Here is a 22,806-nt window from a genome sequence, read left to right on the forward strand (position 1 = left end):
CCATAGTAATTGAAGGTCCTTGTTCAGCCAAAAAGTGACATATAAGCAAATAGACTAGAGCAAGCAGACAGATAGTTGGTAGTTCACAGGGAACACAACATTCCTGTGTCTGTGTCGTCCCACTTTAGGTGTCCCTCTAGGCTATGGGTGGGGAATCTCCAGTCTGTGGGCCAAATTTGGGGCATCATGCCTCTCTATTTGGCCCATGAGAACATTTTTCACAAACAATTCCCACCTGCCCAACACCCGTCATCATATATGACATCAGGTGTTGGACAGGTAGAGATGCAGCAGAAAGCAGGACTGAACTTCCTGCGTACCAGCTGAGCTCAATCCTGCTTCATTTAGGTGTGAAAGAGGTCCCCACAGGGCACGCTTGTACACCTGAACGAAGCAGGATTTTGCTCAGCTGATGCGCAGAGAGTTCAGTCCTACTTGGTCACTTTCTCCCCCAATCCCTGCAGGCAAACTTTGATAAGTGGGTGGGATCACCCACCTGCCAGTCACCTGATGTGATTATGGCATCATATGATTGACAGTTAAATTGCCCCACCCACCTGACAGAGTTGGCCCACAGGGCAGGAGGAGATAAACATCTGCCACACTGGGTCAAAAATGTTCCCTAATGCTGCTCTAGCTCCTCCCCTCCAGATGGAACATCTGCTTGAGAGTGTTAGGGGACTCTCTGGCACAGCATGGGAGGTGAAACAGGAGGCTTCAAGGGTAATTGTTGATAATTGCCTCCCACCTTTCCATTCGTGAGAGCCTTTGCTGGATCTAAGCCCCTTTCGCAAATGGAAGGGGCCCTTCTGCAAATGTAACCTTGAGGAGAGGGTGGATATAAGTCTAAATAAATGAATGTTGCGAATGTATCATATATCTTTCATGGGATATACTGCTCCATGCAATGATCACAGTAGAATAGTCTCTTTTTAATGCAGTTATTTTGCAAATTAGCAACACTGGGAGGGAAAACAAACACAGATGACAGAAGAGTGCATCCATCCTTTTATCACATTGACAGGGGACCAAGCCAACCATCTTCCTTGCTATTGGACAACACTTTGATCTTAAGCAGTGGTTGAAAGACTGTGCCACTGAAATCACTTAGTGCAATGTGGCCAGGAGTAACACAATGTTCAGACAATGACATTTATAGCAATCACTGGGAATAGGGTGGGTGGGGAAGAATGGCTGGCTTAAAATAGCTGTGCTTATTTTGTATCTGTGGGGCTGGGGTGCAATAGATACTAAAGAGTTAAACGGCTTGTGGGGAAATGGAATAATCTTCATTTTTTTCAATTCAGTTCTGTGTTTAAGCTTGATTGTATTGACACCTGCACTGTGAGGAGAGTAAGATGGTCTTCCTTTGTCACTTATAATAGCTCATCATTATTGTTCTAACACGCTTTTAAAAAGAAAAGAGGGGGAGTGACCCACCAAGCCCTAATCTTCCCCTTGGTGCCAATGATGGTTACAATGGTAAGATAGTTTGTCGCCCTCTCCCCCTCTTCTTCGCTTACTCTCCCTTAACCTCCTATTGTCCCCATCGCCACAATACTGTGGCACAGTGCAACTAGTTTGGGGGCACTTTCTTCTACTGTACTGCCCTGTGCTTGATTGCTTAACTCTTTCATATTCAACTGTTCTGAAGATTTACATTTTTAATGGCTCATTTATGTAATCCCATAAATAAAGTAGGGGGAAAAGCATTCCACACACAAATGAACGAATTGGGGGGCCTGCAAGGAAAGGGGTGGGTGGGGAAAAGCTGCTGGTGCAGGTCACCCAGGGTCTCAGCTGCGGAGGCCTTGATTGGTATCAACCCTCATAGCCACTGTGGCAAGCAATGGACTTAAGACCACCCAGTCAGGCCCTAAATGGTGCATTACCAAGGAATAGGAGGAGGATGGCTCTATAGTTTAGGCTCTCCTATTTATAGAGTTCTACAGCAAAGACTCACTCATTTACCTTATTGCTTGGACAGCTGCACATCTCCCATAAAAAAAAAAGTTGCTATGATTAGTTTGCCTTTCTGCTAGCAAGCAGCTGATGTTGTCAGGGTTTCACTGACAACCCCCCCTTCCTTCCTTAAGCAATGTATTCCTAGGACGGATATATTCCCTTTTAAAGTCTGTGAATTCAGCCACCTGCCTGAAGATTCTGTTTGACATCCGAGACAGAAAACAAAAAAGGAACTATATGTCTATGACCTCCCCACTCTCTATTCCACCCACACCTCTTTCCTGCTTTTTCTTTTAAAGGCAAACCCCTGGAGAAGTAGAAGAAATGAAATATATTTATATGGTGGAAAGGGGAGGGGAACCCACAAATGGCCACTTGATGGAGATACTTTACCTTTAATAGTCTCTTCCATTTTCAGCACCGCTGTCTCTCTGCTTCATATCATAGCTGTTTAGTTCTGCACATTTATCTTTGTGGATTGTAACACTGCTTAGTCAGTATCTCAAAACACACCAAAGTTACTGCCCACAACAGTAATCAACAGTGGGCTACAACTGAGTTATGCTAGTGGAACCTTACTGAGCCCATTTTGAAATACATCAATTGTGGATTAGAAGTGCAATATAATATTACTAGCAGTCTTGTACCACACATTGCTTGGAAATTTTAGGAAACAAAACAAAAATCAGTGTTTTGAAAGGCTGAGTCTGTCATCTTGATTGAAAATGGCATCCAGTTGTATCCAGCTGCTCCTTGATCTCAGGAAGCTTCATACAAAATTTAGGTACAATAATTTAAGAGGTGTCCAAACGCATAGCGAACAAACAACTTTCCAAAATATATAATAGATATGAATTAGAAGTACAACATATTATATATATATATATATATTGTTGCACATACCCCACTTCCATGAGTGACAAGAGCAGCAATACCAGCCAGCACTGGTTTCTTTTTAGGTAAGAGAGCACTGACAATTGTATGTGTTTGCGAAATATTTGCTTTATTTGCAAATATATCCAAGAAGATCATAGGCTGATGCAGAGACACTTTTACAATGCAGAGATCCACTACTCCACATTAGATCTTCAGGACAGACCCTGTTGGAGGGGTGTCAACTTTCCTGAATTCTGATGGCATCTCTTTCAAACACACAAAGAGATCCCCAACTAATCTCTGATCATTACATTCCTTTGAGGAAACATCAACAAACCACATTGGGCTGTTAACTGGCAATCCACCAAATAAAGGGAATGGACAGCCAGTACCACTTTAATAATAACATATTCTTAATTTTGTGGTCTAATATTCCCATCAACAAATCTCTAATGTAGAAGACATCCAAGTCACATCATGCAATTCACATCACTTACATCGGCTGAGTAGATGATGTAGACTAGACTAGGGTACCTTACTGAGGTTTTGTATCTAGCTAGCAAGGAGTTTTAAGGGCATGCTGCTTGCTTTTTGGGAAATTATCAGCTTTAAAGCAAGGATAAGGATCAGGCCCAAGGGCCAAATACAGCCCTGGGCAGCCATGTAGCCAGACTTCCTTGTTAGGTGGGGCAGCCACATTTCTAGGTGGACATTGGGGAGGAGAGGTGCATAGTGCCAGCCAATCCCCCCCCCAAACACACACACATACACATACTGGTGGAGGGTCAGGGGAAGGCAGCAACTTTCCCCATCACTCCTCCTCCACCCAGAGTGTTAACTTACATGAACAAAGTTTAATAGGTTGAATTGTCTCACCCTCTTTTGAAAGATCCTTAAGAATACCAGACTCAAAAACTTGCCTTTGCTTATACTACAGTCCTCTTTCACATGTGGTCTGTCCCTGTGTTCTGGTTCTTCACGAATTGAACTACTTTGGTAATGACAATGAGTTCCTGATCTTAGCTTTGATGTTGCATTAGGTATCTCAGTTTTAGATTCCACCTGAAAAACAAACTTGTCCATACTACAAGTTACAGGAAAGGCAGAGAGAAAATAAATGCTTTTCGAGTGTGTTTGTTAAACTCTCCTTAAGCGTCCTTCCTTCTAGTCTTGTTCCTGACCTTTAGATTTTCCTTCCTGCTGGACAATCAAGGGAAAGCTTTTTAACTGGCTGCTATATAAAGGACTAACTAAGCAATTGGAAATTAATTGTGGAAAACAATTGTATTTAATTTTTTTTTACTGTTGCTGGATTGATTTTTCTGTCCATAAACCCTGAAAAGGCCCTAAGCTGAGCTGCACGTATTGGGAAAATCAGCAATTGGGCCCCAGTTACAGCCTAGGTCATCAGCCAGCTAGCTAGCTGGCCAACTGTAGTGTACACAGCAATATTTCTATTCCCCTAGGGCTGTTTTCATCCTTTGCCATCATGTACTCAAGAAAAAGAAAAAATAGCCATTATGAACAACAAATGCTTTAAAAGAGTAAGGGGTAGCCACTTTTTCAGATCACTTTAAGTTGTCTCTTAATTTCACCCTTTAGAAATAAGCACCTATTCCTGCTCTATTCATTATAATAACCGCAGAATAAACACTCTTACTTCTTACTGCAGGCAAACAAACATGCTTTTTATTGCTGGCTGGGTAGAGAACACAAATAAAAGCAGAGCAAAGAAAAATCCAAGGGCTGGAGTCTAACTGTAGCCCATAATCAGGGCTGGTGCAAAAGGGCGGCCAGGTTGGGCCCTGGCTGAGGGGCCCCTGTGGCCCAGAGGGACCCCTCCTTAGGGTGTGGTGGTAGTGTTCTCCTTCCGCGATCCTCAGCAGGGTTCCAGCCTGGAACGTATCCTTGAACTCTGGTACTAAGAACAGAAGAAGAGTCTGCTGGATCAAGCCAAAGGCCCATTTAGTCCACTATCCTGCTCTCACAGTGGCCAACCAGATGTCTACAGGAAGCCCACAAGAAGGACCTAAGCACAATAGCACTCTCCCCACTTGTGATTCCCAGCAACAGGCATTTATTCTTACTCTCTGCTTTCTGTTTCCTGGCCAGTTCCTGATCCGCAAGAGGGCCTCTTCCCTTATTCCCTGACTGCTAAGCTTACTCTGGAAGCTTAATAAAGTACCTTGTCAAAAGCTTTTTGAAAGACCAAGTTCACTATATCCACCGGATCAACTCTGTCAAGATGCTTCTTGACACTCTAAAGAACTCTAACAAGTTAGTGAGATTGGACTTAATGTTGCAGAAGTCATGCTGGTTCTGCTTCAGCAACATTAGCTCTTTTATATGCTTGGTTATTTTATCTACAATACTTTCTACCAGTTAAGCTAACTGGTCTGTAATTTCTGGGATCCTCCCAGGATCCTTTTTTAAAGATTGGTGCTACATTGGCCACTTTCCAGTCCTCAGGTATGGAGGTGGATCTGAGAGACAAGTTACATATTTTAGCTAGACGACCAGCAGTTTCACATTTGAGTTGTTTGAGAACTTTCAGGTGGATGCCATCCAGACCCAGTGATTTGTCAGGGTTTTTTTTGTCTATTAAGCCTAGAACTTCATTTCTTGTTACCATTGTTTGCCTCAGTTCCTCAGACTCCCTTTCTGCAAAAGTTAGTTTAGGCACAAGGATCTGCCCTATATCCTCCCCTGTGAAGACAAAAGCAAATAATTCATTTAGCTTCTCTGCAATCTCCATATCCTGCTTAAGCACACCTAAGACTCGCTTGTCATGCAAGGGTCCAACCTCCTCCCTAAATGGTCTCCTGCTTTGAAAGTATTTAAGTAATTTGTTGTTGTTGGTTTTTATGTTTTTAGGAATGTGCTCCTCAAATTCTTTTTTAGTATCCCTTATTGACTTCGTGCATTTCTTCTTCCAGAGTTTGTGTTCCTTTTTATTCTCATTTGGGCAAGTCTTCCATTTTTTGAAGGAAGCCTTCTTGTCTTTAATAGCTTCTTTGACTTTGTTCATTAACTACGTCAGCATCCTTTTGGCCCTGACGGTACACATTTTCCCACCAGGCACCTTGTTGGCTATTGTGAGAACAGGATACTGAACTAGATGAAACACTAGCCTGATCCAGCAGGGTCTTATGTTCTTAAGTACTTCTGATTTAATTAAGGATTAAGATTGTACTAAAACAACTATTTTAAAGTTAACATTTTGAAGCTTTTTCTCCCCAAGAAAAGTTCTGGGTTGACCATTTTTGGCACCTGCACTTGACACATACGGCAAATACGTGCTTGCTTACATTTGGCAACAAAGATTGTATACCATTCTCCCAAGACTATTAAATTTTGTTCACATTTAAATGAAAAGTACTCAATGCATTTTAGTAACACAGTTCAAGTTTAATGTTAACTCAGGAAAACTATCCAAGGTTGAAAACAGCTTAACCATACAATCATCCAAATAACTTTGTCTAACGATTTAAATGTCAATGTTTCCATACAATAGAGAAATGACGAAGATCAATCCCACTGTAACAAGATAAGTCAGACTCTAAGTGGCAATTTCCTATATTGTTTTGCAAATGTAGTCAGCAATTTGCAATAAAAATGTAGTTTTCACTCTTCTGATAGTATGTTCTTCATTCCATTGCCACTCAAGAGACATCTCAACACACAGTTGCATTTATTAGTGATGCTTCACACATCATCTACATGGATGGATGCAAAACAATGAAAACCAATTTTAGATCAAGCCAACAGCTGTGATCTAACAGGTTCCATGTGTATGCAAAACTCTAGGTCAAAAAAAGGGCTCCATCATTCACTTCATCATTGGGAAATATTCTGTGCACACAAACAAATGACATGTCTGGTGCATCCCCCCCCCAAGTTTGAAGTGAATGAACATCTATATCTTGTGCAGAGTTCTATGTGTGTACTGAAGTTTCCATGTGGACACCAGAGCCACTCAATCAGGGAAACTATTTCTTGTACAATTACCAATATACGTTAAGCTTACTGACATTTAGTAATCAGTGTATTTAGGTGTCACATCAGACATTTTCAGGTTATAGGCGCATTAAACTCACTCAAATCTAGCCACATGCAGGTCAAAAAGCATATCAAGCTTTCTATACCTCTGGAACAATTTTTTTTAAAAGCAAAGATTGAGTAGCTTCTTTGAAGGTATTTAGAAGCAAAATAACTTATCAAGTACAGAATACACATTTATGTGTATTAATTTAAAGATAATTGTTTCCAAATGGCCTGTGCTAAGCACAACATTACAACAATCAAAAGAAAGGCAACAACTTTAATTGAATAGGGAATGGAGGGTGGCTTGCAGAGCAGGGGAAACAGGAGAGGAATACACTGACATTGTTTTTTCAAACATGAGAACTCCTTAAGGAAAGTTCATGAGAAGAGGGGTTTGCTCATCTCTAAAAAGCTGTTGCCAATGCAGACATCTGTACTGAACAATGCCCTCTATTTGAAGGTATATAAACATCCCTCCAGAGTTCAGTGTTTCAATTCATTCTTGGAATGGCATGGATTCCTCATCATTTGCTTGATCGCTTTTCGTCCTTTGAGTGTTGGTTCCTGTTCCGGTGCCTAGGAGGAGAAGAGCTTACCCTTCTCCTAGACCGAAAGCTAGGTTTGTAAGGGTGGGATCTGTGTCTCTTTGGTTTGGTTTCTTCCCTGCTCTGGTTTGGCTCAGATTCCTTACTGTCTTCTTGATGTTTTTGTCCCTGCTCTTGCTCCTTTGGGGAGTGCAATGTGTTCTTAATAGTATTAATCAGAAACCTTTTATTTGTGCTGGCAAGGGGACACTTCATCCTGTATGGATATTAGAAAGCAGCAACATAAATATCTAATCATACACAGGCACAAATACAGCAAATATCCAAATCAAATAGCTCAACTTTGCATGCTTTTGGCTTTCCTTGTATGCCACCTAGTGTAAACTTGGAGTACAGAAAGAAGCAGTCAAGACATGTGCCTTTTATCACAGGCTTAAAAGCAACAGCCTGATTCTATTAAAAGGTGACAATATAGTGACTTTTTGTGATGTCTGCACAAATATAGTCACACAGCTAACAAAATGTTACACGAGCTGCAAATTGTATTCTGTGCTCCTCTTCTATAGACTCAAGAAAGCTTACAATATTAAAGAGTGGAGAGTACTGGTGGAGGGTGGGGAAGATAGTCTTGCTGGCATTTGCCTTGCCACTCCCCTTCCTTGGTAAAGGGGTATGGGAATGCACCTTTTGTTTGAGTGCTATGGGGATGATAGAGAACCCACCCTTTGAAAGAGGGGAAAGACCATAGGTCAGTAGTAGCACACATTCTTTGCATGCAGGTTCATTTCCTGGTATCTCCAGCTAAAAAAAAAGGTTAGGAAAGATCTCTGCTTGACATCTCAGGGAGCTGCTACCCATCAAAGCAAGTAATAAAATAATCATCACACATAGTACTATAGTTCAGGAATACTTAGTACTTGGGGCCTTGATTAGGAATAGGCTTTCAAACAATTCTGTACTGAAGGGGTTTCAAAATGGCAAAGTTAAGAAATCCTGCATATTCTATAGTTTGAAGTAGTTTATGCAGCTCATCAAATCACACTGTTGCATTTAGGAATTTTGCAAGGATTTCTGAGGCAAGCCTTGAACTTCTGAGCATCACCACCTTTCCCTTCCACTGCCTCAAGCCTTATTACTTACCTTGCAACAAGTAACTCCTTGGAGCAAGGGAAGGAGACAGGAAGCAACAGGCACTCTGGAGGTCCCAGAAGAGCTTGTTTCCACACTGGGGTTGGGATAATCCCTGGAGAAGAAACAAGCTCTGCTGGGATCTTCTGTGGCCTTTCTTGTCCCAAATAAAGGTTTGGGGTAAGAAAAGGAAGGAAGAGTTGGCAGAGTTTGGCACCTTTTGGGGCAACCAATGGGATACTTGTGCATCTTGTAGATCTACTAATTTCAAAAGCACAGAAACATCTTGTAGGTATATTTTGCCAGAAAAATGTACATTTGATTAATGTGATACACAGAGAGCCACTGAATATAACGGACTATGAGCATCATTACTTTCAGACAAAAAACAGATTGTTCTAACAGGAATTATGTGAAAATAATTCTCATTGATTTCAATGGCATTTCTTATGTGTGTGCTTAACATGGTAGCTAAAACAACAAAAGGTTATCATCCAATTCATTCATGGAAGATTTACAGTGTAATTTATGCATGTTGAATATGAAATAATTCCCACTGTGTCCAATGGGGCTTACTCCCTAAACAACATGTTTATGACTGCAAACTGAGTGACTTTTTCTCTAACCTATTTGTATTTAGAAAAACACAAATTTTGTTTTAGTTTAAAGAACTTACCAGCCCATGGCTCCCATGGTTTCTGCTCTAGTTTTCCCACGCTTGGCCTCTGTTAGAAGTTCTTCTACTGCCTTCCTAACATTAGAGTACATTAAAAAAAAGTAAATTTGGCCAATTTTCCAATATTGGCAGATTTATTTCTTACAGTTGTTCATGTGAAAGGCAGCTAGTGCAAACTATTGATCCATTCCAAGATCATCAAAGCTACTGTTGCAGAATCAAAACAAACAGAAACAGTAATGTAAGCATTAAAGGTAAGGATGTTTATCCATCCTTAATTAGCGATTTCTATCTTTAATAGCTTAAATCCTATGATTTACCATACAGGCACACAAAATATATTTGAATGCTTTTCAAAAAGGCAGTTTATCAAGAGGATTAATAAAGAGAGACCCAACCTGGGATAGAAAAAGCTCTGGCACCACTGGGAAAAAGTGATGTCACTCCAATTATTGTTTAAACTATGTTTAGGTCAGTTTTAAGGACTAAAGCTCTCTTAGGGTGGCTTAGATTTTCAGTAGAAGTTATGTCAGAACTGAAACATGCCAGGATTATACACTCTCAAATTCCTATTTAACCTAGTTCCATTATCTACACTTAGTTACAAAGCCCAACTCAATGTAAATATATTAAATAGAGATAGTAATATGATGAAATTGTGTGCTCAAACATTTACTTTTTAATTACATTTGTGATGCCCCAATGCTGGAGTAGAGAACCAGTGGCCCTGCAGGTGTTGCTGGACTACATCTCCTGTCATCTCTGACTATTGGCTATGCTGGTTGGGGCTGATGGGAGTTGTAATCCAGCAAACACCTGGAGGGCAACAGGTTCCCCACCCCTATCCTAATACCACTCTTAACCCACTACTGCATATACAACTGTTCCAGGCATGAGGAGAAAATGTGTTTTAATTCTGGTTAAACAGAAAATTCAACAAGCCACATATAGAAAACTAATTTTGCTAATAAAGATAACCTAGTAATTATGATGAATTTTGCCAAATCTAGTACCTTGTCTGGATTAAAAGGTGGTATTCAGTGCTAGTCCTGCTCAGAGCAGACCCACTGAGGTTAGTAGCCATACTAACTTAGGTTCATTAATTTCAATGAGTCTACTAAGAGTAGGACTTAACTGAATACTACCCAAGGTTTTTCCACAGATCAGTGATGTGTGGTGTCTCCAGTGTAACTATCTAGGAATTCATATTCAAGTATGTGTTACTATACTGAAGTTACCAATGTAGCAAGAAAATTTACTCACTTCAAGCTGCAATGCTTCAATGATAATTTGTGGAGAAACACAATATTGTGAATTTCATCTGTATGTGCAACTGTCAAGCCCTTTTATCTCCCTTAAATTCACCAGACAAGGTGAAACATCTGTAATATGAAAACAGTACAGAACCAGAGGCCTGCAGCTAGGCGAGTTAGCTAGTTCCTTGAAGTCATGTGAAATATGGCAACATATCCTCTCTTTAGCCTCACACTAGCCAACAATCCTCCAGCCCCCAAATAGATTAGTGGGGACAGATTCCATTTTTGGCAATAGCACACATAGGCCCTCAGTGAGATTTTCTTTAGCCACCCTGTCTCTTGAAGCTTCTGCCACACAGCTTCCTAGTCCGCGTACTTCCTGGCTGCCTTGAACTCCTCTCTCCACCCCCTTTCATACTAGCAACCAATCTCTTCTGTTTCTGCACACTGTCTGAGGTCTTTTCTTAACTGATTGGACAAAGCTTTCTTACTGGCCTCTCTTTTCTTCAACTAACTAACCTTTTTTCCCCTCAAGCCTCCTTCTTATCTACTTCAGCAGGTTAAAACACAGATTAAATTTAAATCAATTAAACATTAAATATTAAGTTTTTCATAAAGAATATAATTTGAATAAAAGCATGTCAGTCCTACAATTAAATGGAATCAATGGCTCTCCCAGACAGACTGACTCAAAAGCCTTTTCATTTAAATGAAGAACCAAATATGAATTTACACTCTATCAAACATGGACATTTCATTTTGACCTCATGAAAATAAAAGTCCTCTAGTCTGATCAGTAACTCCAGCTATGCTTTAACCTATCAGTCATAGGTACTTTATTTATTTTTTTGTTACTTTGTTTTTGGAAGGTTGGGCTGGGGCAAAGCAAAGAAAGGGGGAATGGTGGAAAGAAGAAAAGACAAAACTATCCCCTGCGCATGAGACAACCTAAAAGGTCATCTCATCCTTATATACCCAATCAATCACTGTGCTCTACATGGAAGGGCCTCTCGAAGATATCTTATCAGGAGTTCCCTTACGTACAATATAGGAATTTGGCCTTTAGTGTTGTGGCACCTATCTTCGGGAATTTCCTCCCATTGAATATTAGACAAGTGCTGTCTCTGTTGTCTTTTCGGCACCTACTTAAGAGCTTCCTCTTTCAATAAGCCTTTTAAGTAGAGACCTTATCCCAGTCTGCATCTGTATTGGAATTGTAAGATTTTTTTCACAAGTGTTCCCCCCCCCCCGGGGTTTCTTTGGGACGAAGGGCAGGATATTTATTTGAGAAATGAATTGTTCCTATATTTAACCTTACAAACTGTTATGGCAGCTGGTCATAAGACAGACACTATAATTTAAAGAAAAGGAACATGTACAAAACATATAAGTGTGACAAACAGATGCAAGGCCTCATTGTAAGAATGAAAAAGAATTGTAAATAATAGTTATTTACAGTAATTGATTCAATTGTCAGATTTGTACCACTGTTTAGGAAACATATGAACTTATCACGAGGCAACTTGATTTAAATTGGCCTTTTTCCTTGCTAGTTTAAATTGCTTTGATTTAAAATCAATCCATCCTGCTATCTTTCTTTGAAGGCTTGTTTCTCACCCCACTGATTACTTCCCCCTTTTCCATCAATTACTCTGCTTCAGAATTTCTTACTCTGTTAATTTCTGCAGCTCTTCCTGTTTCTAGGCCTCAAGAGCGCCTTTCTACAGCTAAAGTGACAAGATAACTGCTTGAGATGAGAAAGGGGGTATGGTGCTGCGATTATTCCCTAGCCCGATGTATGACGTGAAGCAGCTGATGGTTCTGCGACAAAAGAGACAACAGGAGTACAAGTGGAGCTAAGCTTATAATTGCTCTCTCTCTCCTCCCCATAAAAAGAATTTGGAATCAAAAGTTAGTGTTTTGAAGCTCTGAGGTAATTCCAATTCACTAATAGGCAAAAAACCTTGCGGTTTAAGAATGTACCTATAGCCCACAGATATTTCTACCAAACTTTAAAAAGCAGGGAAATTGGGCAGCTATAGTGAATGCACCAGGGGAGCAGGAGACCTGAACTCCTCACTGAGATATTGTACTGCCCTACAAAGTTGTCAAAATCCAAACACAATGTTACCAAATTCTTCCAAGCTACACAGCAAGTGGATTGGACTGTGAAAGACCAACCCAAATTGTGTTTGCATTTTGACAACTTTGTAGGGCAGTACAATATCTCAGAGAGGAGGTCAGGTCTCCTGCTCCCCTGGATCATTCACTATAGCTGCCCAATTTCCCTGCTTTTTAAAGTTTGGTAGAAATATCTGTGGGCTATAGGTACATTCTTAAACCACAAGGTTTTTTGCCTATTAGTGAATTTCCCTGCTTTTTAATCCGGGAGGTAAGAAATGGGATCCTGTGCAAGTTTGCTGAGAATGGATTGATCATTTGCATGCTTATTGAGTTAAGTGGGATTTACACACACACACCAGGCAATCATGCTTAGGATAGGTGAAACTGACCACAGGGGATGGGGAAGGGAGGAGAGGGAGGCGGGAGGGGTGGAAAGGCAGAGGGGAGGACTGGGAGGGGAGCAGGCAGGAGGGGGAGGGGAGAAGAAAGACAGATGTAGTCGTTTGCATGTTTATTGATTATTGAGTTTAATGGAATTTACTCCCGTGCAATCATGCTTAGGATAGGTAAAACTGACTGGGGGGGAGGGACGGAGGACTGGAGTGGGCAGGGAAGGCGGAAGAAGGAAGAGGGGAGGAGAAAGGGAGAGGAAAGGGGAAGGAGGGAAAAGGCAGGTCTGATCATTTGTATGATTGAGTTGAATCGGATATACTCCTATGCAATCATGATTAGGATAGGTAAAACTGACCAGGCTGGGCCTGGCAACCAAGACGTCTTCTGTATCTTTCACAGTTGGGCAGGAGGAAGGGACAATTCTACCTTGTGGTTTTTCCCATTACAATGTTGCAAGAACACCGGCACTTGGCTGACTTTCTCTTCTCCTAAAGATACAGGATCAGTCTCAGGCCCTGAACCTGGCAACCCTACCTCCCACCCAAATTTAAAACAAAGCTGTCCCTGGCCACATCCACACCGGGCCTCTATTACACTTTGCACAAACATTATTTATTTATCTATTTATTTAGTGTATTTATATACCACCCCATAGCCGAAGCTCTCTGGGCGGTTTACAATAAATAAAAACATTAAAAACAAATATACAAATTTAAAAACACATCTTTTAAAAACAATTTAAAACAATTTATCATGGCTTCTCTCAAAGCCATGGCTCAAAGCCAATCATTTATTATTATTTTTATTATTATTATTTATTAAATTTTTATACCGCCCAACTAGCAATAGCTCTCTGGGTGGTGTACAACAGAAAATACATCTCATAAAAAGTGCATAATAAATATTACAAAAACGTATAAAGTGCAAAAAATCAGATTACATAATATTTTAAAATTGAAATTAAAACGCCATAGAAAAGAGGCAGGTGTTAAGCTGGCACCAAAAAGACAGCAGCGTCGGCGCCGTACGTACCTCAACGGGGAGACTATTCTAGAGTTCGGGGGCCACCACTGAGAAGGCCCTAGTTCTTGTCACCACCCTCCGAGCCTCTCTATGAGTCGGGACTCGGAGGAGGGCCTTCGATGCAGAGCGCAGTGTCCGGGCAGGTTCATATCGGGCGAGGCGTTCCGACAGGTATTGTGGTCCTGCGCCGTATAGGGCTTTATAGGTTAAAACCAACACTTTGAATCTGGCCCAGAAGCATATTGGCAGCCAATGTAAGCGAGCCAGAACAGGTGTTATGTGTTCCGACCGCTTGGTCCTCGTTATTACTCTGGCCGCCGCATTTTGGACAAGCTGTAGCTTCCGAACTGTCTTCAAAGGCAGCCCTACGTAGAGCGCATTACAGTAGTCTAATCACGAGGTTACCAGAGCATGTACAACTGATGTAAGGTCCTCTCTGCTCAGGTAGGGACGTAGCTGGGCTACCAACCGAAGTTGGTAGAACGCGTTCCAAGCCACCGAGGCCACTTGAGCCTCAAGTGACAGGGAAGGATCTAAAAAAACTCCCAGACTACAAACCCGCTCCTTTAGGGGGAGTGTAACCCCATCCAGGACAGGGTAGGTATCCACCACCTGGTCAGAGAAACCATCCACAAGCAGCATCTCAGTCTTGTCTGGATTGAGCCTCAGTTTGTTAGCTCCCATCCAGTCTATTATCGCGGCCAGGCAACGGTTCAACACATTGACAGCCTCACCTGAAGAGGATGAAAAGGAGAAGTAGAGCTGCGTGTCATCAGCGTACTGATGACAACGCACTCCAAAACTCCTGATGACGGCACCCAACGGCTTCATGTAGATGTTAAAAAGCATGGGAGACAGAACCGACCCCTGCGGGACTCCACATTGGAGATCCCACGGTGTAGAGCAATGTTCCCCAAGCACTACCTTCTGGAGACGACCCGCCAAGTAGGAGTGGAACCACTGCCAAGCAGTGCCTCCAATTCCCAACTCCGCGAGCCTCTCCAGAAGGATACCATGGTCGATGGTATCAAAAGCCGCTGAGAGATCAAGGAGAATCAGCAGAGTTACACTCCCTCTGTCCCTCTTCCGACATAGGTCATCATACAGGGCGACCAAGGCTGTCTCAGTGCCAAAACCGGGCCTGAAACCCAATTGAAATGGATCCAGATAATCAGTTTCATCCAATAGCGCCTGGAGTTGGCTAGCAACCACTTGTTCCAAGATCTTGCCCAGGAATGGAACATTTGCTACTGGTCTGTAGCTGTTGAAATTTTCTGGGTCCAAGGAAGGGTTTTTCAGGAGTGGTCTTACTGCCGCCTCCTTCAGACAACCAGGGACCACTCCCTCTCGTAAAGAGGCATTTATCACTTCCCTGGCCCAGCCAACTGTTCCATCCCTGCTAGCTTTTATAAGCCAAGAGGGGCAAGGATCTAGTACCGATGTGGTTGCACGTACCTGTCCAAGTACCTTGTCCACGTCCTCGAGCTGAACCGACTGAAACTCATCCAATAAAACATGACAAGACTGCGCTCTGGACGCCTCAATAGGATCAACTGCTATAAACTGGGAGTCTAAGTCCCGGCGGATGCGTAGGATCTTATTCTGGAAGTGTCCAGCAAACTCATTACAGCAGGCTACCGATGACTCTACCATGTCCTGAGAGCCAGAATGAAGTAGCCCTCGGACAACTCTAAAAAGCTCCGCTGGGCGGGAAAGAGATGACTTGATGGTGGCAGCACAGTATTGTTTTTTCGCCACCCTCACCGCTTCTAGGTACAGCTTAGTGAAACCACTTACCAGCACATAATTGCATCCGTCGGAAGTTCGCCTCCACTTCCGCTCAAGCCGTCTCCTACTTTGTTTCATCGCTCTCAGCTCCGGGGTGTACCATGGAGCTGCATGAGCTCTACACAGGAGAGGGCGCGCAGGAGCAATCGTGTCAACAGCCCAAGTCATCTCCGCATTCCACAGTTTGACCAGGGCTTCGACAGGAGCGCCAGTCTTCTCAGCTGGAAAATCCCCCAGAGCCCTCTGAAAACCATCAGGATTCATTAGTCTCCGGGGGCGGACCAATTTAATAGGTCCCCCACCCTTGCAGAGGGGAAAGGCCGCTGTAAGTCTAAACTTCAGCAAGCGGTGATCTGTCCATGACAAAGGGAGAGATGTAAAACTCCCTACATCCAGATCACCATCTCCATGTCCAGTCACAAAAATAAGATCTAGAGTATGCCCCGACACATGCGTTGGGCCACTAACATATTGGGACAGCCCCATGGTTGTCATGGAGGCCATGAAGTCCTGAGCCGCCCCGGATAGAGTAGCCTCGGCGTGAATGTTAACATCCCCCAGTACCAATAATCTGGGGGACCTCAGCAGCACCTCCGAGACCACCTCCGTCAGCTCAGTTAGGGAAGCCGTTGGGCAGCAAGGTGGGCGGTACACCAACAAGATTCCCAGTCTGTCCCTTTGGCCCAACACAAGGTGCAAACACTCCAGACCAGTAACTACATGGACATGGTGCTTGATGAGTGAGATGGAACTCTTATAGACTTCTTATAGGCTTCTCTCAAAGAATCCTGGGAAGTGTAGTTAGTGAAGAGTGCTGAGAGTTGCTAGGAGACGCCCTGTTTCTCTCACAGACCTTCAGTCAGAGTGGCTGACTATTAGACCATTCTCTCAGGGGAATAGGAGTCTCCTCTCAGCACCCTTCACAAACTACACTTCCCAGGAGTCTTTGAGGGAAGCCATGACTGTCTCAAGTGAAATCAAGTCTGGTGTGGGTGTGGCCCTCTGATTAGCCAAGCCCAGCAGCTGTGAGGCTTTTAGAACACTGACAGTTGGTCCTTACTGAGCATGCTCCGCGCTATGATTGGGCCCAGCCAAAATTTATTAAATTAATTAAAAATCAGCCAGGCATTTTTAAAACTTTTAAACTGCAGCAGATGAAGGTCAGAGTATGGGGCAACGTCAGTATTAGGATTACAGGTACTCTGTGAACAATGGCTGATTTTTAATGAATGACAACAGATTATAACTCTCAGAGAAAAAAGTCCAAAAGGGCTCTGAGGTTTTTCTCTCTCTTTTTACACTTTGAACTGTCTATTCTCTCTGACTGTTTTGTGTATCGCCATGAAAATTGACAGGGTTGTTAAGCAAGCGTTTCTGAGTTCAGGACTATAAGTTATGTAAGGTTTTGTTTTGAAATGAGCTTATGGGAAGCATCAGAATGGCATGGGGGGTATTTTCCATTTAACATTGTGGAATGCGAAAAATCCCCGCTGATTATAGTATACAGCCACTCTCGTGGCTGTATAATAACCTAGCAGCACTGCTGGTGCATTTCCCAAATCCTCACTTAATGTGAGCTGCTCACAAACTTTTCTCATGCACAAACCACTACCGTACTACTGGCTTGCCAGTTCTGAAACATACATATGACCCCTTTTGTCTTTTTCAAGGTGTCCTGAAGTGGATGCCAAACCTTTCAGGAATCCCATCTAGTGCAATTTTTTTCTTCTATGCAGGATTCATCTATTGGTCCTACATGCTTGCTCTCAAGTCTTAAAGCAATTCCAGAACAGGCAACAATAAAATATGATTTAAAAGGCCAGCATAAATGAGAGTTCCCTTGGAGACAGTCCAAAAGCTGCAGCTGGTGCAAAATGCTACTGTCTGTGGTTTGTTGGAGACAGTGTATTACACTGATCCTGAAAGCACTGCACTGTTGCCAGTGAGCTCTATGACCCAATTCAAGGTCTTGGTACTAGGATGCAAAGTCCTACTTGGCTCAGGATCCTTCGATCGCCCTCTTCGGTATCAGCCAACCCAAGGTTTAAGACTGGCCAGGGAGGCTCTGAAGATGGTTCGCTTTGAGTACAGCCAGTGGGCTACCACATGATGCAGAGCTTCCATGGTGGTGGCACCCTGGTTATGAACTCACTCCCTATAAAGAGCTGGTTGCCCCGAACCCTGGTTTTGTTCAGGCGTCAACTAAAAACTTAGTTCTTCCTGCACACCTTTGGAACTTAACTGAAAATTATGTTACCTACATAATCTGCCTAACTTGGTGCTATCTATTATATCTGTTATATTTTGTTGATGAAAATGAAAATGGACTGCCTTCAAGTCGATCCCAACTTATGGCGACCCTAAGAATAGGGTTTTCATGGTAAGTGGTATTCAGAGGGGGTTACCATTGCCTTCCTCTGAGGCCGAGAGGCAGTGACTGGCCCAAGGTCACCCAGTGAGCTTCATGGCTGTGTGGGGATTCAAACCCTGGTCTCCCAGGCTGTAGTCCAACACTCTAAGCACTACGCCACACTGGCTCTCTACATATTTTGTTGACATGAGGCTTTAATTGTGATTGTTTTTTGTGCAGCTTTATCATGATTCTTAGCCACCCTGGAAGAGCTGGATATAGGATAAATAAATAAATATCAACATAAAACAAGACAGATTGATTGGATTTTTTGGGGATTGTACTTTGACATTATACTCCTGCAAAGGCCTGGGAGAATAACCAAGGCTTTACCTGGTGCCAGCATTCCTTTACCTTGACAGCCATCACTGATGAGAGCCCATACCAAGTGCTCTAGAAACAGCAATTTATTTAAGGTGACAAAGACTGGAATTCTAAGCACACTTACAATGGGGGATTAAGATCTATTGAGCTCAGTTTATTCCTAGTAAACATGCATAAGATTGTACTGGAACACACTTATATATTATTATTATTATTATTATTATTATTATCATCATCATCATCATCATCATCAATATCAATATCAATATCAGTAATAATAAGACTATATACATTTAAATATGAATGCTGTTGAAAGTTAAAGAGGAAAGCACAAAAGCAGGACTACAGCTGAACGTCAAAAAGACTAAAGTAATGACAAGAGAAGATAGGTGTAACTTTAAAGTTGATAATGAGGACATTGAACTTGTCAAAGATTATCAATACCACGGCACAGCCATTAACAAAAATGGAGACAATAGTCAAGAAATCAGAAGAAGGCTAGGACTGGGGAGGGCAGCTATGAGAGAACTAGAAAAGGTCCTCAAATGCAAAGATGTATCACTGAACACTAAAGTCAGGATCATTCAGACCACAGTATTCCCAATCTTTATGTACAGATGTGAAAGTTGGACAGTGAAAAAAGCAGATAAGAGAAATATCAACTCATTTGAAATTAGAAGAGTGTTGCAGATACCATGGACCGCGAAAAAGACAAATAATTGGGTGTTAGAACAAATTAAACCAGAACTATCATTAGAAGCTAAAACGATGAAACTGAGGTTATCATGCTTTGGACACATAATGAGAAGACATGATTCACTAGAAAAGACAATAACGCTGGGAAAAACAGAAGGGAGCAGAAAACGAGGAAGGCCATACAAGAGATGGATTGATTCCATAAAGGAAGTCAAATACCTGAATTTACAAGATCTGAACAGGGTGGTGCTAGTGGAGATTGCAGATTCATAGGGTTGCTGTAAGTGATCAACTTGAAGGCACGTAACAACAACAACATACATTTAAATTATAATAATGGTCATCGTAGAGCTGCCCATTATATATCCATTTACTTGGGAGTAAATTCTATTGAGCTCAATGCAATTTACCTTTACATGTGAAGGATCACATACATGTAGATTTCTCTCCACTGTACCCACACCTTTGAAAATGGAAATGGACTGCCTTTAAGTCATTCCAACTTAGGCAACCCTATGAATAGCGTTTTCATGTTAAGCTGTATTCAGAGGTGGTTTACCATTGCCCTCCTCTGAGGCTGAAAGGCAGTGACTGGCCCAAGGTCACCCAATGAGCTTCATGACTGTGTGGGGATTCGAACCCTGGTCCCCGGGTTGTAGTCCAACACTCTAACCACTACACCACACTGGCTCTCTACCCACACCTTTACAACATTATTTCTTTCTCTGCATCAGATTCAGTGGGGCAGGGCTGGAAAGATTACATGTTGGCATGGGGCAGGAGAAAATTAAAGCCACCACCAAGGCAAAGTCTTTCCTTAGATAAACTGCTCAGAGATTTATGTTGAAATATGATGTTGTACATAAATTAAAATAAATAATGTGATCACTGATTTACAGGAGTCAAAGAGCCATCCCACCCAGAGATCCCATAGAAAATAAGCAAGGTATCTTCCTATCTCATTTTCAACCCATGGTTCAAAGTGGTAAAAGATGGGAGACTATGGCCTTTTTAGGACCCCCCCTTTTAGTCCCTTGGGTACTCCACACAGAAAAGGCATTGAAAAGAAATATGAAAAACCCTATCCCTTTTAATCCTATGACCCATCATGTTGTTTCTTTTTTAAAAAAAAGTAGATATAATTGGGCTGGCCCAAGGTAAAAATCCATATTATGGCAATATCTTTAGTAGGCCAACAAAATTTAATTTCTGTTCCTGATTGAAGGTTTTTATTACAATAATCTTTTGTAAGCCACTTTGAGAACCTCTTGGAGCTATAAAGCGCAACACAAGTACTCTAATCATGATGATTTTTTTATAAAATAATAATTATCATTATAAAACAACAAGCCACTACTAACAGGCCAGGGAGGCTATAAAATGCAAGCTCTTAAATCCCAAAGGCATGACTCTCTCAAAGGCCTCCCTAAGCTTGCTCCCACCATAAAGAAATAACATCACAAGGTCTTAAAGGACATAAAGAGCTTCACTATCTTATACACGCTTATCTACTTGGGAGTAATAATCGGTGAACTCAATAGGCTTACTTCCAAGTAGACAATATACAGGATTACGATAGACTCTTGGCCTGTGAGGGGAACCATCTTGTATATAATATACGGTATTCCTAAAGTCGTCATATGCTTTCCCCCTCACTTCTCCGTTAACATAATTCGATGTTAAGGCACTGGGGACGCTCCTTGTCACCCACCCAAGAACGGGCCGCTGCCTAGTGGAACAAGGGAGAACTGGGACGGGGGGGGGCTATACTGAAGCCTCACTACTAACACCTCTGCCTATTCAAGGAGTAACCTTCCGCCTTCCCCCTTCCCTGAGCGTGTCTTCCTGCCCGCCAGCCTCACCTCTCTAGCTCCGAATCCTCCGCCATGGCGGGCACCGAGCGGGCAGTCTGTGGCAACTGCTCTTCCCCTCAAGCACCGACGTCCACCATCTCTTTTCCTATCACAGCTACGAAGGAGCGAAAACGAACGCAGCGCTCGCGACAATTCCAAACAGCCGCTCGCGAGGACCCCGAGAGGGGAGGAGACTCCTCTTGAAGGCAAACGGAAGCACCGCCTTCCCGGCTTGTCATTGAGGCTGCCTGGGCCAAAAGCCCTGGACAGTTCTTCACACGTTATAATAAACCTTACTCCACCTGGTAAGCGCTTAGAAGTTGTTTTGACCCGTCCTCTTGGCCGCCATTCTGAGGCAAAGCCTGATTGTATGGCGCTCACATGTTCTGATGTTACGCAGGAGACAATCCTACTCATAATTTCAAACGAATCCGAGCAAAACAAAAAGTCTTCTCTCTTTTTGTTTTATAATACCGGTTTATTTTTTAATTGTATTACTTGGGCATGATTACTCTTATTAAATATCTTTTGTATACCGTGATATCGGTAGTTATAAATACTTTCAAGAAATAATTTGCAGGTTGTAATCATATACAGTCCCATTGAACTTACTGGGAATTGCCTCTAAGTGGACACAAAACAACAGAGGTTTACAGTTCCTGTAATGCAGGTACAGTGAACCTTTTTCACGCTGCTAGTAGGCAACCTTCTGGGGGCCGCACAGCAGTTATGAGCAGGGCCAGATACAAAAGTGTTGCATTGGAGACATGCAAATACACACCACTACATCTACATCCTGCCTCCAGGTGGAGGCCTTATCACAGTTCAAGGACACATTCAAGCCAGGCCAAAGCACTCAAGGATAATATGGCCCCCCGGAAAGGGAGTGTGGTCTGGGGAGTTCTGGGAGCCAAACAGAGAGTCCTGGGACTGCATTTGGTCCCCAACCCTGAGGTTCCTCTCCCATACTATAAATGTAATACTAGAAACACCTGGAAGTAAATCCAATTGTACTCAGACTAAATGTGCATAGGAGTGTGCTGGATGGCATACATTTTTGTGAGTTAGAGAGCATGCCACAAATGAGGATACACTTTAAGAATCTGATGGAGCAGGCTCTACTTCACCAAATAGGGTTGCCACTTCAGAAGGATCCCAAATCCTGATATTTCAGGGGCGGGCCCTAGTGATGTCATTAAGCATCAACCACAGTTGCTTGGAGCATACCATTCAAACACAAAAATCATCTGATTGGAAATTAAGAGAGAAATCTTAGCTAAAAGAAGGTGTTCCCAGATCCAGCTGAAGTGATGGGATCATTCCTTCTCACCTGCTTAGGGAGCCTGGCTAGGGAATTAATCTAGCCTACTTGTTTCTAGCAAGAAAGGTTTAAGTGCCCTCAGACCAGTCCAGTCACCAGAAGGCCATTGTAGGAAGAAAGGAGCTTAGTGTTATGGAGATGTTAGATAGGAACACTAAAGAGTAAAGATGGATGCCCTGAAGGCTGCAATTCTAAACACACTAAGGGACTAAGCCCTATAAAACTCAATAAATTTCCGAGTAGATATGGTTAGGATTTTGTTGTTGGTAAGGCTTGACTAGGGATCATCTGCAAAAATATCCAAGCAGGGTTGGCAACCCTCCTGTCTAGAATACCCTGCCCCTACCTTTTAACATGGCTGCTCCAAACCTTTTTTTACAGACT

The 22,806-nt window shown here is 42.4% G+C and overlaps 1 protein-coding gene across 2 annotated transcripts; it reads right to left on the reverse strand.

Annotated features, from left to right (window-relative positions):
• Positions 1–6,228: 6,228 nt before the first annotated feature.
• Positions 6,229–21,322, reverse strand: POLR1D (RNA polymerase I and III subunit D). Of its 2 annotated transcripts, none has more exons than XM_061628508.1 (3): positions 21,111–21,322; positions 9,235–9,305; positions 6,229–7,686 (listed from the first exon to the last, which is right to left on the reverse strand). In XM_061628508.1, exons 2-3 carry the CDS (start codon positions 9,249–9,251, stop codon positions 7,410–7,412), a joined length of 294 nt encoding a protein of 97 aa, XP_061484492.1. In that variant the 5' UTR covers positions 9,252–9,305; positions 21,111–21,322; the 3' UTR covers positions 6,229–7,409. The 2 variants fall into 2 exon arrangements, with proteins under 2 accessions (XP_061484492.1, XP_061484491.1); XM_061628507.1 differs by having other exon boundaries at positions 9,235–9,309; positions 21,111–21,239.
• Positions 21,323–22,806: the final 1,484 nt, after the last annotated feature.

The sequence above is a fragment of the Rhineura floridana genome, chromosome 5, assembly GCF_030035675.1.
Source record: "Rhineura floridana isolate rRhiFlo1 chromosome 5, rRhiFlo1.hap2, whole genome shotgun sequence".
In the NCBI taxonomy this organism is placed as follows: Eukaryota; Metazoa; Chordata; class Lepidosauria; order Squamata; family Rhineuridae; genus Rhineura; species Rhineura floridana.

What these genes read in the sequence shown, in the direction of transcription:
- POLR1D (XM_061628507.1), bottom strand. Translation starts at nt 21,136, where the DNA reads ATGGCGGAGGATTCGGAGCTAGAGAG. An exon ending in GAGGATTCGGAGCTAGAGAG is followed by an intron (nt 9,310 to 21,110) that starts GTGAGGCTGGCG and finishes CTCTAATGTTAG; the next exon opens with GAAGGCAGTAGAAGAACTTC. An exon ending in ACCATGGGAGCCATGGGCTG is followed by an intron (nt 7,687 to 9,234) that starts GTAAGTTCTTTA and finishes ATATCCATACAG; the next exon opens with GATGAAGTGTCCCCTTGCCA.